The sequence below is a fragment of the Hyperolius riggenbachi genome, chromosome 1, assembly GCF_040937935.1.
Source record: "Hyperolius riggenbachi isolate aHypRig1 chromosome 1, aHypRig1.pri, whole genome shotgun sequence".
Classification (NCBI taxonomy): Eukaryota; Metazoa; Chordata; class Amphibia; order Anura; family Hyperoliidae; genus Hyperolius; species Hyperolius riggenbachi.
In genome coordinates this window covers 12,317,606-12,334,091 of record NC_090646.1, presented here as the reverse complement: position 1 = coordinate 12,334,091, position 16,486 = coordinate 12,317,606, and the positions used below count along the sequence as shown (strand labels likewise).

Genomic DNA, 16,486 nt, shown 5'->3' with positions numbered 1-16,486 from the left:
GTGGGCAGAGCCAAAAATAAAGTTCACTAGGAAAATATAAACTGCAGCCATTCTTACACTGTTTCTGGCAGGGTTCTCAAACTTTGCACAGTTGGTCACTGGGTGAATGGGATGAATATTCAAGAGAGTGGGTGGAGCCTACAACAGCCAATTAAAATTCACCTGTTGATTTTCAAAGGGAATATTTACATTGCAGCCATTCTTACACTGTTAATAGCAGATGCTTCAAACCTGGTACTGTTAGTCACTGGGTGACTGGGGTTCAAATTTGGAAAGGGGGCAGAGACACAAACAGCCAATCAGATTTGTTTAATTTCAATGAGAATATACAAATAATTGATACCAAAAGCCCAAAGCTCATAAACTTGATCATTGAGTGACTGTATGTTAAGGTTAGAAAAAGTGGGCGGAGCCAACAACTGCATTTTATTCCAGGGAAAAATATAAACTGTAGCCATTCTTACACTTTTAATGGCAAGGGTTCTCAAACTTTGCCCAGATGGTCACTGGGTGACTGAGATTAATATTATGGGAAGTGGGTGGAGCCTATAACAGCCAATCAAATTTCACCTGTTTATTTTCAAGGGGAATATTTAAATTGCTTCCATTTTGCTCTATTAATAGCAGATGCCTCAAACCTGCTACAGTTGGTCATTGGGTGACTGGGGTTCAAATGCAGGAGAGATGCAGAGCCACAAACAGCCAATCTGATTTGCTTAATTTCTATGGGAATATGCAAATTATTGATGACAAAGACCCCAAAGTTCACAAACCTGGTCATTGAGTAATTGTGTGTTAGGGTTAGAAAAAGTGGCCAGAGCTAACACCAGCCAAATACATTCCCAGGCAACGCCGATTCATCAGCTATTATTCATAAAAGTGGATGGAGCCTACAAAAGCCAATCAAAATTACTCTATTGATTTTCAAGGGAAGTATTTCATTACTGCCATTCTTGCACTGTTGATGGCACAAGCCCCAAACTGGGTACAGTTATTTATTGGGTGACTGGGGTTCAAATGCAGAAAAGGGGTGGAGACACAAACAGTCCATCAGATTTGTTTCATTTCAATGCAAATTATTGATGCCAAAGACTGCAAAGCTCACAAATTTGGTCACTGAGTAATTAAGTAATTGTCTGTTACTGTTAGAAAAAGTGGGCATAGCCAACACCAGCCAAATACATACCCAGGCAATGCTGGGTCATCAGTGGGTGGAGACAAATACAAATTTCACTGGGAAATGTAAACTAAAGCCATTCTTACACTGTTAATGGCAGGGTTCTCAAACTTTACACAGTTGGTCACTGGGTGACTGGGATTAATATTCATAAAAGAGGGTGGAGCCTACAAAAGCCAATCCAAATTCATTTATTGCTTTTCAAGGGGCATATTCAATTGCTGCCATTCTTGCACTGTTAAGGACACAAGCTTAAAACCTGTTACAGTTGGTCATTTGGTGACTGGGGTTCAAAATCAGAAAAGAGGGTGGAGCCACAGCCAATCAGATTTGTTTCATTTCAATGCAAATTATTGATGCCAAACAATGCAAAGCTCACAAACTAGGTCATTGAGTCATTGTGTGTTAGGGTTAGAAAAGTGGGCGGAGCCAACACCAACCAAATACATACCCGGGCAACGCCGGGCAATCAGCTAGTACAGTATAATGTATTTTCAGACAAGGCCTGATTTACCACAAGTCACTGTAGGCACATGTCTACAGGCGCCTGAATATGGAAAGGGGGTTCACTCTCCTCCTGGAGTGCCTCCCTCTCTCCTTCCCTATGCAGAGTCCCAAGTGGAGCATAAATGAGAGGTGACTCACCCTGCTCTCAGTATTCCACTGACAAGATCTCCCTTCCTTAATACTGAGGTTCCTCTAGCTACCTAATACTAAGGCACACCTGAAACTACCTAAGACGGCCAAGGGAAGTAAGGGAGACGTAAAGACTGGGCTAGCCAGCACACTTGTGGTGCGGTTTGGTGGGGGGTTTGTAGGTTCATGGAGGGTGAAGTCTAGCATGCCAGGACATCGGTGCCTATAGGCTCCTGTGATGTTTTCAGAATACAATATGTATTATTGAAAATAATGAGTTAGCAGCTGAGCAAGATCTGTGGAGTGAGGGCAGCCATGTTCTAGGTCTCCCAATGCTTTGATCTCACAATGCTCACCTTTGCTAACAAGGTCCTGTATAACCACATCATTGTCTTCTGCCCACTGGACCAGACACCATTGTATTACAGGTATTGGCCTAGTGGTGTGTTCTGGGGTGATAGCTGTGGTCAATTAAAGGTCTCATAGCTATTGATCTGCATATGTGTTCTGGTACAGTTATACAGTGCTGTAGGGAGAGGATCAGCAGCACAGCTGGCATAAAAGAAGATATATGACGTCCTCTATCCCTGTAACTGCAGCTTTCCTTTAGCCCACAGGGTGACTCGAGAAGGTTTTCCCTTGAATCAGACCAGTGTTGGTGAGTCAGTGGGGGGATTCAGGGCAGAGTCATTGGGGGATTCAGGGCAGAGTCAGTGGGGGGATTCAGGGCAGAGTCAGGGGGGGGATTAAGGACAGAGTCAGAGGGGGGATTCCAGCATCACTCTCATTATCATCCCTCCATCCTTACTCATATCACCCCGCCCCCCCCCCCCCCCCCCCCACCTGGGCTGTACTGGACTCCAGCACTGACTGCCTCTGCAGGTTAGGAAGGTATAAAACCCTCTACCAGCCATACATGGGAGAAATCAGCAAACACAGCAAAAAACAAAACAACAACAAAAAAAACAGCGACTTAAAAAAAAGGACAAAATCCTAAAGCCACAGCACGTTCTGCGTGTACAAATGTTTCACCATTCCTTTCCCCCTTGGATTATTTGTTCTGCTTTTTTATTTATTTATTTTTGTGTGTGCATTTTTATGCACATTTTCTTTTAAAGCGGGCCCAAACCAAACATTTTTTTTAATTCAAAATACTTAGTTGCACTATTCCGACATATGCAAAGATAAATAAACACTCATTCAAGCCTATGATCATTTCAGTGCATGCTTTTCACCCTTCACTTTTCATGACTAGGGTTATACTGGGGGCAGCCATTAGCAATTCCTCCATTGCCGGATGCCACCTACTCCACCAGTCTGCCGGATTCTGCCCCGGCAATATGAAAGGAAGGGAGGGGTTCCTCCAATAAATGTAAAATATTTTATGTTTGTCACCATGCAGCCGAAAAAAGGCTGCTATTTATTATTATAAGTTAGTAGATTTTATTTCTGAAATCTTGTATTTTTATTTGGGTCCACTTTAAGCAATTTTTTCCCCATGTCAATGAAGTTAATTCAGTTCAAAATGTGTGTAATGTAACTTCAGATTTGCTACCGCCTTGCCTAGACACCACTGTCAGGGCGTGTTCACACTTTTTTTTAAGCGCTGGTGATTTTGCAAATTACTCTAAAAGCGCTTGTGTAATGATTTCCTATGACAGTGTTCACATGTAAGCGTTTAGATTTTATTGAACTCGCACACGCGCTACATGTACCACTTTCTGAGCGCTTTGGCTCAATGGAAGGTAACGGGGAAATCGCAAAGTGCTTGAAAAAGTATAGCGATTTCCTGAGCACTTTTATGAATAAATGCAATGGATTTAATCATTTCCGAGTCAAAGAGTTCACTTCCTGACTTGCGTCAGGAAGTGAAAAAACAAATCACTCAGCAAAAGCGTTTACAAAAGCGCAAGGAAAAGCGTTTTAACAAAAGCTCAATAAATGGCTCAGTACTTGCGATAGCGCTGGCGATTTATAATGTGAACATAGCCTTAGAGGGATTCAATTCTGTTTTTCAAATAACAAAAAATGGATTCTACCGAGCAGGACCGGTTCTAGACTCTTTGCCGCCTGAGGCAGACTTGTGAGGGCGCACAAGGGGCCCTCCTCATCCATCTTATTACTTTTTAATTGGTGCTATGCTGATAATGAACACCTCTATACATACATTGCATAGTGGTAATCCTCAGCCAACTGTTTCCATACGCCAATGGGTAGGTCTGGGCATTACGGGGGTACAGGGCCAGTAACAGGAAGGAGTTAAAGTCCATGTACATCACGTAATATAGCAGGGTGGGGGAGGGGGGGGGACATCTGCAGGCGAGATCTGTTAGTAATATAGCCCTCCGCTCGCCAGATCTGAGTCTTATAATAACAGCCCACTCCCTCCATTCTCTGGCCGAGGCAGCTGCCCGGGGTCATCTGGCCGAGAACGGCGGGAAGGGATGGGGACGACACCTGCGGCCCGGGATATGTCATCTCCCCCCTCGCAGCCTGTTATTGTTCACGTTGGAGTGCCAACATACACAGGAGCGCAGTATGGAGCAGGGCGTCGCCGCGCACCCTGTGCTGAGACCAGACATGCAGGATACATAGCAGCTCAGTATGGAGCAGGGCGTCGCCGCGCACCCTGTGCTGAGACCAGACATGCAGGATACATAGCAGCTCAGTATAGAGCTGGGTGTCGTCGCGCAACCCGTGCGGAGACCAGACATGCACAATATACAGGAGCGCAGTATGGAGCAGGGTGTCGCCGCGCACCCCGCGCTGTGACCAGACATGCACAATACACAGGAGCGCAGTATGGAGCAGGGCGTCACCGCGCACCCCGCACAGTGACCAGACATGCACAATACACAGGAACGCAGTATGGAGCAGGGTGTCGCCGCGCACCCTGTGCTGAGACCAGACATGCAGGATACATAGCAGCTCAGTATGGAGCAGGGCGTCGCCGCGCACCCTGTGCTGAGACCAGACATGCAGGATACATAGCAGCTCAGTATGGAGCTGGGTGTCGCCGCGCAACCCGTGCGGAGACCAGACATGCACAATATACAGGAGCGCAGTATGGAGCAGGGTGTCGCCGCGCACCCTGCACAGTGACCAGACATGCACAATACACAGGAACGCAGTATGGAGCAGGGTGTCGCCGCGCACTCCGCGCTGTGACCAGACATGCACAATACACAGGAGCGCAGTATGGAGCAGGGCGTCACCGCGCACCCCGCACAGTGACCAGACATGCACAATACACAGGAGCGCAGTATGGAGCAGGGCGTCACCGCGCACCCCGCACAGTGACCAGACATGCACAATACACAGGAGCGCAGTATGGAGCAGGGTGTCGCCGCGCACCCCGCGCTGTGACCAGACATGCACAATACACAAGAGCGCAGTATGGAGCAGGGCATCGCCGCGCACCCTGTGCTGAGACCAGACATGCAGGATACACAGGAGCGCAGTATGGAGCAGGGCGTCGCCGCGCACCCCGCGCTGAGACCAGACATGCAGAAAAGACGTGTATATACAGTGTCTAGCACACAAATAACTAGGCTGTGTTCCTTTTTTTCTTTCTCTGCCTGAAAGAGTTAAACATCAGGTATGTAAGTGACAGTTCCTGTCTGGGTCGGTCAGACTATAACATAACCCTCACTGGGGTCTACATGAAAAGGGCGCCGGTAAAAAAGGGCGCCTGGTGGAGCCCATATATATACCAACTTCGGCTACAAAAAAGGCGCCTGGTGTAGCCCATATATAAACTTCGTTTTGGGCTACAAAGGGGCACCTTACTGTAGCCGAAAACCTTGTAGCCGAAAAAATATGGGCTACAAAGGGGAGCCCGCTTGTAGCCTATATCAAAACTCGGGCGCCCTTTTCTACACCTTGTAGCCCATATTTCCAGAAATAACACTGATGTCTATGGCGGCGCCCTTTTCCTACAGGCAGCTCGGGCGCTCTTTTCAACCGATCCCCCCTCACTGATAAGTAGTGGCTGGATAGTGTACTGGTTAAGGGTTCCGCCTTTGACATGGGAGACCAGGGTTCGAATCCTGGCTAGGTCAAGTACCTATTTAGTAAGGAGTTCAAGGCAAGACTCCCTAACACTGCAGGGTGGCCTCCTGAGCGCGTCCCAGTGGCTGCAGCTCTTGAGCGCTTTGAGTCCGACAGGAGAAAAGCGCTATACAAATGTTCGGATTATTATTATTATTATAATTACAGCCATAAAACACTTTCCTGTCAGTAAATGGCTACTGAGAGCAGGAAAGAGATAAAAAAAGTCAATAGTTCATAGATTTGAGCTCTGGTATACGTCAGTGAAGGTGTCGTTGAGCAGAGACATGAAACAGTAAAAACTTAAAAACAAGATTGAAATTAAAAAAAAAAAAGTAATTTTTAGGAGAAGGAGAACAGATACAATCGTTTTTCTCGTCAGTTTATTATCACCTCAGATGTCCTTTAAGGTAGCCACACACCATACAATCTATTAACCTGAGAATTCAGTTAATATAATAGCATTTATAAACCTCTGACTGATGTATCGCACGCATGTGTTCAATTATTCCCCAAGTATGAACAAAAATGATTGAAAACAAAGGAAAAAAATTGACTTGGATCTATAAATAAAGAAATTGATCTGCACCATTCAACTTTCTGAAAAAAAAAATCATCAGAATTTCCTGCTTTTCCCGATCCACTTATATACACTATATAAAAAAACAGGAATTTTTTGTTCGAAAAGAAAAAAATGACATTCTTCTGTAAAACTGATCGTATTGATTGAAAAAACAAGAGAAGGGACTCTTTTTGTTGTATCGTGTCTCGCGACATTCCACAGGGGCAATTTTTTTGTTATATGGCTCAAATGGAAGTTTAAGTCTGGTACCGACAATACAACTTCCCATCAGATCCAAGGGTTGAGACAATAGCTTCCGACATGTTCGCTCCTCTGCAGACATGGTCTGAAAATCGATCCCGTTATCACCTGGGGCAGATTGGACATGTTGGAAATGCTGATCTGACCCATCGATCTGGCAGGAAGTTGCATTGTGTGTATCAGGCCGCAGACCTCCGCCTTCACCACAAACAGGCTTCTGATTCATTTTGCACAGATCGGAGTCCAGCTCACGTCTGTTTCTCATTATATGCGGGGAGCGCCCGTCTGTTTATACACATTCCTCTGCTCCTGCCCCGGGGAAACCTGCCTCATTGCAGGCGCTCGCTGCCGCACAGAACTGTGACCAGATACAACCAATAATGTCAGCCTGCATGCAAATATAATACAAATTGTATGCAATCTGCAAATCAGCAGGGAGCAGACGTGCTCAGCCTAATTCCATGCTGCATGCAATTTGCATTAAGTTTGCATGCAAGCTGGAATTAATACCATCTCATTGCCCAAGAAGTTATAGGAAATAATCACTGCGGCGGCCGCTCTTCCACTTTGCCTCTTCCCCACTCACACCCCAACCTACTCCAAACACGCCCCCTCTTCTCGGATCATGGAATCCCACCTCAGACCCTCCACCTCAGGCCCGGTACTGGGGTACTTCCCACGATGGTGACCATAGCTCCTCCTCTTCCCCACTCACACCCCAACTAGGGGTGATCAAAGAGATGCAAATACTTCCGAGTTTATGCAGATTTTTTATGCAAATATAAGCAGTTTGAAAACGGACCAATCAATTTAAACCTGGGTTAAAATTGATTGGTCCATTTTCAAACTGCAGATATTTGCATAAATTTGCATCAACTCAGAAGGATTTTCATATAATTGATCATCCCTAACCCCAACCTACTCTGAACACGCCCCCTCTTCCTGGATTGTGGAAGCGCACCCCAGACCCTCCATACAGTGTGGGCCTGGTACTGGGGAACTTCCCATGATGGGTGACCATGGCTCCTCCTCTTCCTCACTTACACCCCAACACCCCATCCTGCTCTGAACACGCCCCTCTTCCTCTCTCACACCCCAATCTACTCTGAACACGCCCCATCTTCCTGGATTGTGGAAGCCTATCCCAGACCCTCCCTCCATACAGTGTGGGCCTGGTGCTAGGGAACTTCCCATGATGGGTGACCATGGCTCCTCCTCTTCCTCACTCACACCCCATCCTGCTCCGAACACGCCCCTCTTCCCGGATCATGGAAGCCACCATGACTGTAGAGCGGCAGTGGTCCTGCTCTGCACAGCTGACTGCCGGCCATGATGGAGCCATTATTCCTGGGTGACTCCGGCAGAGGACCTTCCCTCTCTGTATCACCCCCAGATCACACCCCATGTCCACCAAAAGATCTGTGGCTGTAAGCAAAGTAATAAACACCCCCATACACCATCCGAGGTCACCTACCTTATCCTTCATGGTGGCCGACCTCCTGACACGTCCGTTCAGCAGCCATCCAGCTGTCACCTCCTCCCCCAGGATTCCACCTGACAGCAAAACACACAGTTATTGTGACTTCTTGTATAAAATAAAAGACAACAGTGTGACAGTCTTGTTTAATCCCTTCTACCTGCAACTGCTATTGGGCAGTAAATTGGAGCCCATATTTGTAGTGGGGCTCTGCCCTTTAACCATTATCCATACTTTTGAGTTAGAGTGGACCTGAACTCTTGAAGAGAACAGAAGGAAAACATAGAGAAATTCACCCTGTATATATTTAGTGAGTTTAGCCTGTTTAATTCCCCCTCATCTGTGCCTAATCACAACTGTAATTTGATCTCTCAGCTGTGTCAGCTGACTTCCACAGATGAGAGCTAATTGGTAAACATAGGATGTAAACCCTATGTCTGCTTCCATGTTAAAGGGAAGGTTCAGGGAGGGGATTAAAAAAATAAAAATAAATTTCCACTTACCTGGGGCTTCCTCCAGCCCGTGGCAGGCAGGAGGTGCCCTCGCCGCCGCTCCGCAGGCTCCCGGTGGTCTCCGGTGCCTGACCCGACCTGGCCAGGCCGGCTGCCAGGTCGGGCTCTTTTGCGCTCCATTTCCTGGCAAATGGCGTCACACGCCGGCGCGCTGACGTCATCGGACGTCCGCCGGGCTGTACTGCGCATGCGCCTGCGCAGTACAGCCCGGCGGACGTCCGATGACGTCAGCGCGCCGGCGTGGGACGCAGAAGTGCCAGGAAATGGAGCGCAGAAGAGCCCGACCTGGCAGCCGTCCTGGCCAGGTCGGGTCGGGCACCGGAGACCACCGGGAGCCTGCGGAGCGGCGGCGAGGGCACCTCCTGCCTGCCACGGGCTGGAGGAAGCCCCAGGTAAGTGGAAATTTATTTTTATATTTTTAATCCCCTCCCTGAACCTTCCCTTTAAGGGACAAGACTTTACTCAGTGCAGTGCTGCGGGAGATCTCAGTGCTAGATGAATACTTTTTTTAAAATGAAATGTTTAAAAAAACAGCCTGCCAGCTCCGATTGTTGGCTGGCAGGCTGGTCGCTGGGGCCCACTGTTTTTACTGATGGGAGCTCCCGTCAAGGCCCTCTTCTCGTGAGATGACGCCTGTGGTGATATATTGGGGTGCTGATGATGTTAGGAATAAAGGAACATATTCTTTCATTTTTCTGCCTGTGTTCCGTGTAGGTCTGCCAGAAGGGAGCTGTTACCTTGAGTTGCTTGGGGCAAGGAAATGGGTGATTGTCTTGACCATATGAGGTGCTTTGAGTTTCTGTATGCAGTTCCTCTGAGAGTGCTAATGGGATTATCTGCCTGGCTTTTTGAACTCAGGAGACAGCCCATTGTCTCAATACACAAAGCAAGAGGACCAGAGTCTGGAGACTAACACATGAATGTTGGAAATGTACATGACAGGCTACTGGAAATTAAATTATTAGTGGAGGTGCAAACGATACCCTGTAACCCAGACTTTAAAAACGGAGACAGGAAAAAGCCTTAATCAAGTTTTCACCTGGAGTTGAAAGCCTCACTTCACAATCTTTGATGTATAGACTTTTACCTGGAAATGGAATATGTCTGAGATTTAATTAAAACCTAGTTCCTCCCCTCCCCAAGGAAGTTGCAGCCTCCAGGCGTAGCTCAGAGTATAAAAAGCAGAGGCAGATACCTAATAAAGATCTTCTCTTGGAGATAGCGCATAGCTAGAGATGATCTCGACTTCTGGTCGAACAAGCGGCATGCTCCTGCCGACAACGTTGAGACCTTCAAGTTGGTAACGTTTTTAATCCCCATTTTTATTTTTACGCAAATATCCGTGTGTGTATCTTTGTAACCTCTTATCTTTGTAATGGCCCATATTCACGAGGGACTTTTGTCGCCCGTGAGTATGGGCCGTTGCACGCGCGCGCACCCCGAACTGTCACCCGTCACTCATGTCGCCATGCGATTGAGAGTTTCAATCGCAAGGCGACAGTCGCCGCCGCACCCCCGCCACAACTGTCGCTAGTCCGCGTGAGTACGCGGACTAGCGACAGCAACCTCCATTAAAGTATATGGAGCTTCCGGCGGAGGGAGGAGGAACGTCGGCGACAGCTTCCGCCTCGCCGCTGGTCCCTCTTCCGCGTGTGTACGCGGAGGGACCTGGCGAGGAGCTGTCGCCGGCCTGTCGCCCACACGCTCACGTGTGCTGGCGACAGGCAACATTTGCAGCCCGTGAGTACGGGCCATAACTCTTAATTTTGTAACTTTTTTACTTTGGTTTTTTGTAATCTTTTGTATATATTCTGTTCTGCATTGTTCCATGTTTTTCTGGAATATTAAATTATTATTTATTAAGCTGTGCTAAACTAACACTCATAGCCTAGAAGAGATTGAAGTGCAATGCTTGAGCAACACTACCATATGAAATTGTAATTGCATTGTGTGTGGGGGCGTTTGTCATACGTTGGCCTAAAGCGCGCAGCTGACCCAACGTACGAAAAACGCCAGTGCGAGTAGCGACAGCAGAGTGGCTAACAGAATCGTTCGGAACGACTGTTAGTGGTTTTGCTTCATTACAGTGTAGGATTGCAACTGTGTGTGGGTGCGTGGCGTTCACGTATTCGGCCTAAGCGCAAAGCTGACCCAAATACGAAAACGCAGATTGCGTGTTTAGCCCTCGACAGCTGAGGGGACGTGTCTAGCGAACCGCTAGTGGTGGCAGTGAGAAGTGTTCTGGGGGGTCACAGCCTTGTTTGTAGCTTAAATAAGGCTGCTCCCCGCTTGATCTGGTCAAACCCGCAGTCGGGAACCGCATACGCAGGCGTGCCGCGGGTCGGTTCCTGACAACGCCATATGGTGTCACTGAGATCTGAGAGAGCCTCTGTCCCATCGCCATCCTGCGTTACGCGGACGGGAAGCAGTTAAAGTCTGGAAATTGCACCCACTTTTGATTGGCCAACGTTGCCACTTCCATACAGTATGACAGTTTACCTACACAATCTGTTCACTGTGTTTAAAAGCTGTTGGCCCTCATACTGTACGGAGGTGAAAAAAATCAGCCTGTGATTGGCCAATTAAAATTGGATGTGTGTGCCAGGTTATAGCCCAATCTTTCCTGTGGGTCTAGTACAGGGTGCACGAGAAACATAAACACACAGCTAATGTGTCATGCTGCAGCATCAGGGAATAAACCATCAGCAGGAACTACCCAAAAACACCGGGAACCATTACCGATAAGAAAGCCACCAAAATCTAACAAACTTCATGGTACTTTCCATGGCTGTAAATACAAAACACAACTGTCTGCACTGGAGAAATGTGAGCTGTGAGGATTGTTCTCAGTGCTGGGAGGAGATTACAGAGCCAGGATCATAGCCTGAGGATGCTTTCACACTGGGCCGGCGCGGGAGTTTACCGCAGCCCAATGTCTATGGAGGTTCATACAGTCTATGGTGATGCAGGTTTTTTTTAAAAATGTACGCGGTGGCGTTGCGTATGCGTATTTTTACAATATGCTTATTCGCACTTCTGTATTTCCGAAACAGGAAGTGAGTGCAAGCGAGAAGGGGATTATTGCGTACTAACGTGGTAATCCCCGAACGGCCTGTTTTTGATGGTGCGGTGCTGCCCCCGGACTGCACCACTAACACCAGCCGGTTGTCAGAAACCAGCCTCAGTTATACAGAAATGCTGAATGGGATTGATTGATTGGAAAATCCAGGTGTATATGGCCATGATTTACTCTCACAGACGTTTTTTGCATGGCTACGTAAAGAGAAACCATGACCAAGAATTGAACTTGATCCCAATCAGTAGCTGATACCCCCTTTCCCATGAGAAATCCTTTATTTTTCTCAAACAAATCATCAGGGGGCGCTGTACGGCTGATATTGTGGAGAAACCCCTCCCACAGGAAACTGTGAGGACTGTGGTACTCCTGGCAGTTTCCTGTCTGTGAACCTCGTTGCATTGTGGGAAATAACAGCGGTTTCCAACTGCCAAACAAGCAGCATCTCCTTCCAGTGACATCACCTGCCAACAGTAAAAATGTCACCATGTGATAAATGTCAGAATGTAAATCAGGGAGAAGAAAGGATTTTACAATGAGCAAACACTGACTAAATCATTTATACATAATTATTGTAAAAATGAAGCACTTTTTTATTACATTATTTTCACAGCAGTTCCTCTTTAAGGCCTCTTTTCCACGGGCAGTTGAGCTGTGTGCTCAGCAAGCAGTTGCCAGGCAGCAGTGAGCAGTTACCAGGCAGTCAGAGAGCAGTTACCACCAGGCAGCAGCGAGCAGTTACCAGGCCGAAGTGAGCAGTTACCAGGCAGCAGCGAGCAGTTACCAGGCCGAAGTGAGCAGTTACCAGGCAGCAGTGAGCAGTTACCAGGCCGAAGTGAGCAGTTACCAGGCAGCAGAGAGCAGTTACCAGGCCGAGGTGAGCAGTTACCAGGCAGCAGCAAGCAGTTGTGAGAGTTTAAAAGGCATTTCACTGCTTATCAACTGTAAAGAGGTCTAAAAGAGGTCTAAAAGAGGTCTAAAGCTCAACTGTAATGAGAGGGATATGGAGGCTGCCATATTTATTTTCTGTTAAAGAAAACCTGAACTGAAAATTAAAAGTCAAAATAAGCATACACAAGTCATACTTACCTTCCATGTAGTCTACTCCTCAGTCTCTTTCTCCTCTCCTGCGTCCTGTTTGTTCACTGTGATCAAGGGGATTTTCTGTCCTCCATTTTGAAAATGGCCATTACCCATAACAGCTTTCTGGTCAGCAAACAGTTGAACTGTAACATCGCCCACTTGAGCCATAGGAAAACATGGACATTACCTGGTACATCAGTTTTCCTCTCAGCTATAACTGACAGCAACTGATATTTTACTGACAGCAACTGATATATTTCAGATCTGACAAAATGTTGTCAGAACTGGAAGGCATTATTGTCAGAAGAAAATGGTGAGCTTCTGAGAGGAACTGATGACAAGGTAACTATGTAATGTTCATTTGATGTTACCTCGTGTTTATTTTAAATATTTTTACTCAGTACAGGTTCTCTTTAAACAATACCAGTTGCCTGCCATGCCTGGTAGCCCTGCTGATCTATTTGGCTGCAGTAATGTCTGAATCACACCAGAAACAAGCATGCAGCTAATCTTGTCAGATCTGACAACAATATCAGAAACGCCTGATCTGCTGCATGCTAGTTCAGGGCCTATGTCTAAATGTATTAGAGGCAGAGGATCAGCAGGATAGCCAAGCAACTGGCATTGCTTAAAATTAAATAAATAAGAAAGTCTCCATATCCTCTCACTTAAGGTGTTCTTGAAAGTACCCCTGATTTGAGAAATATTACAGGGGCTGCCATAGTTATTTTCTTTTAAACAATGCTAGTTGCCTGGCTATCCTGCTGATCTTCTGCCTCTGAAACATTTAGCCATAGCCCCTGAAAAGAACGATAAATGACTAATCGTTCAGATATGATTGAGACTTTTTTTTTTATTTACAAACAACAGTTTAGAACGATCTAAAACAATTCTTGTGTGTTCAGAACGCCCATCACGACAAATCGATTTGGCAGATAATCATTCATAGCCAGCAGTGTGTACAGAGCTACAAACGATTATTAAACGATGTGTTGGTGAATTGTATGGCACCTCGCTATATCCACTGTCGTTTAACAATCTGACCAATCACCGTATGGCTTGTAATCTTTTAATGTCATTGACATCACATTGCGTCGATATCTTAACAGATGAGTATATTCCCGTGGTCCATCTCCCTGTGTGTAGGCAGATTGAGGTGGAGTTACGTGTGTAGTGATGGGTGCACCACAAGACTACATCATGTCTGCTGCTTTGAGTTCCATGAGGGGAGGTCTGGGGGGTGCGGCTGAATATCAGGCATACCAGGGGGGCGGGGAAGGGATTTGGCGGCCACCACGACAGTCTCTCTCTGAGTGTGTTTACAGTTTGGAACTACAACAAGGCGCCGGGATAAATCGTCTTCCATTAGGATGGGGCTTTGGCACAGCGAGCTTCCCCTTCGCGATCCAAACTCGCTGTCGCTTGCCAAGATACGCGAGACGGGAGAGATCCTCCGCAGTGACAGCGCACAGCGAACGCAATCACGTGCCCAATTCTGCCCACATACCAAAGATCTAATAGACAAATACGTTTAGGTTACATCACTAAAAAATGGATTATTTGCCAAGTGCCATCCACTATATGATTCTTATACAATAGGAATCTATCTCTTTCTGATCAATCGCTAGGCGTAAGCACTGAGCTTTGTCCACATCCAAAATCAAAATAGCTGACGGCAGCGATTTTTTTTGTGTGTGCGGTTTTCCCCCCTCCTGGTGCTCCACGGTGCGCTACGATTTTGTGTTAAGTGTTTTATTCAAAGCGCTTTGTTTTTCACTTCCTGACGCAAGTCTTTGCCGGGAAAAGAATAAATACATTGTATTTATTCATAAGCGCGCAATCGCCGGATAAAGTGATTTGTGAGCGTTTTGCGCTTTTCCTATACCTTCCATCATAGCAAAAAAAATGGTACAGGCAGCGCTTTGCTAAGCGGAAAGCGGACAAAACGCGCTGATATGAACTATCCCATAAGAATTCATTGCACTAGCGATTTCAGGGCGTTTTTAAATCACCAGCACCCAAAAAAACAGCCCTAAGTGTGAAGAAGCCCTAACACTTAGCGATTTTTGTAGCGATTCTGGGCATGTGCCTAGCCATTTCCTTTTTATGACTAGAGAGTTTGGAGCAGTTATAAGTTCTTGTAAACTTTGATCTGGAAGTGATCAGCTTTGGGCAAAAAACACTTAAAAAAAATCGTTCTGCTCAGCACTTTTTAGAGCGATTTTCCACTTCCCTATACGTTACATTGAGGCTGAATCGCCTCCAAAATGCTGCAGGACCCGCGTTTGGAAAAAAAAATCACATGGCTCTGGTGTGATCCATCTCATGCAAACACATTAGCCAAGTGCTTTTCGAAGCGCTGGCGATTTTAAAAGCTCTCAGAAGCGCTCTTGGTATGCACCAACCGTCACATCGGGTGCCACTCTATTGCTAACCATACACTATACAATTAGCATAAGATTATTTTTCTAGATCATCATTTGGTCGATATTGCAAACAATTCAACAGTTGACCTTAAGAAAAATTGATTCATGTGTTCACATTACAAACAATTTTTGAACGTTGTTACAATCGATTACATGAAAAACGTTGCATCAGTTATCTAATTGAAATTGCAATGAGGGCTTTGCATGCTCAATGTGTACGCATGATCGATATAGGAATCGGCATAAACAAACGTTATTGACATAGTATGCGCAATCGCATAAAGGATGGTAAAGTGATGAATCCTTATTGATCGTGTGAGAATTGCATGGACTGTCACCTTATATGATCAACATAACAGTACCAACAATTTATTTTAGCCTAAAATGTTTGTTTGTTTGTTTTTTTAAAGATTCTTAATTTAAAGATTTTCACACATGAACACAACATGCTGCATTATAATAAAATAGCAGAATATAAATAATGGTCAGCCAGCAGTTTGGATCGATGTAAAGCACAATACAGTATGAAAACAAACATAACAATAACAGATGTATAAAGCACATCCCTAGCAGCAAGGGCTAATATCCCACATGGCCGCCCCTATGTGTACTAATATCAGAAACCAATATATTCCCTTAAAAGGCAAAGGATGCTTAAAGGACAACTGAAGCAAAAGGGAAAAGGAGGCTGCCATATTTATTTAATTTTAAGCAATACCAGTTGCCTGGCTGTCCTGCTGATAATCTGCCTCTAATACTTTTAGCCATAGCCCCTGAACAAGCATGCAGCAGATCAGGTGTTTCTGATATTATTGTCAGATCTGACAAGATTAGCTGCATGCTTGTTTCTGGTGTGATTCGGACACTACTGCAGCGAAATTGACCAGCAGGACTACCAGGCAACTGGTATTGTTTAAAAGGAAATCAATACGGCAAACTCCATAGCCTTCTGGCTACAGTTGTCCTTTAAAGGAGTCATCAGGCAATCCTAAAGAAAATAAGTGCTACTTACCGGGGGCTTCCTCCAGCCCCAAGCTCCCAGCATGTCCCTCGCCGCAGCTCTCCCTTCAGCCGTTCGCTGCAGCTCCGTCCCAGTCCCCGGCGATGTCGTCAGGGCGACCTCCAGGTCGGCCTGTACTGCGTCTGCGCGAGCAGCGCTGTCAATGACCGCCACGTGGGCCGGAGCGCATTTGGAATGATCGCACAGCTCCTGACAATTTGCACCA

At 46.3% G+C, this 16,486-nt stretch overlaps 1 protein-coding gene across 2 annotated transcripts in view; it reads right to left on the bottom strand.

Annotated features, from left to right (window-relative positions):
• The window catches only part of LOC137562347 (disintegrin and metalloproteinase domain-containing protein 33-like), a 164,564-nt gene that overhangs the window by 108,781 nt on the left and 39,297 nt on the right, over positions 1-16,486 (bottom strand). For both annotated transcript variants that reach the window (XR_011030119.1, XM_068273686.1), the window contains exon 2: positions 8,161-8,240. Coding sequence is in view for 1 of the 2 variants with exons in the window: in XM_068273686.1 (XP_068129787.1) it covers positions 8,161-8,240 (80 nt within the window). In the remaining variant the exon portion in view is untranslated. The remainder of the gene's footprint in view (positions 1-8,160; positions 8,241-16,486) is intronic.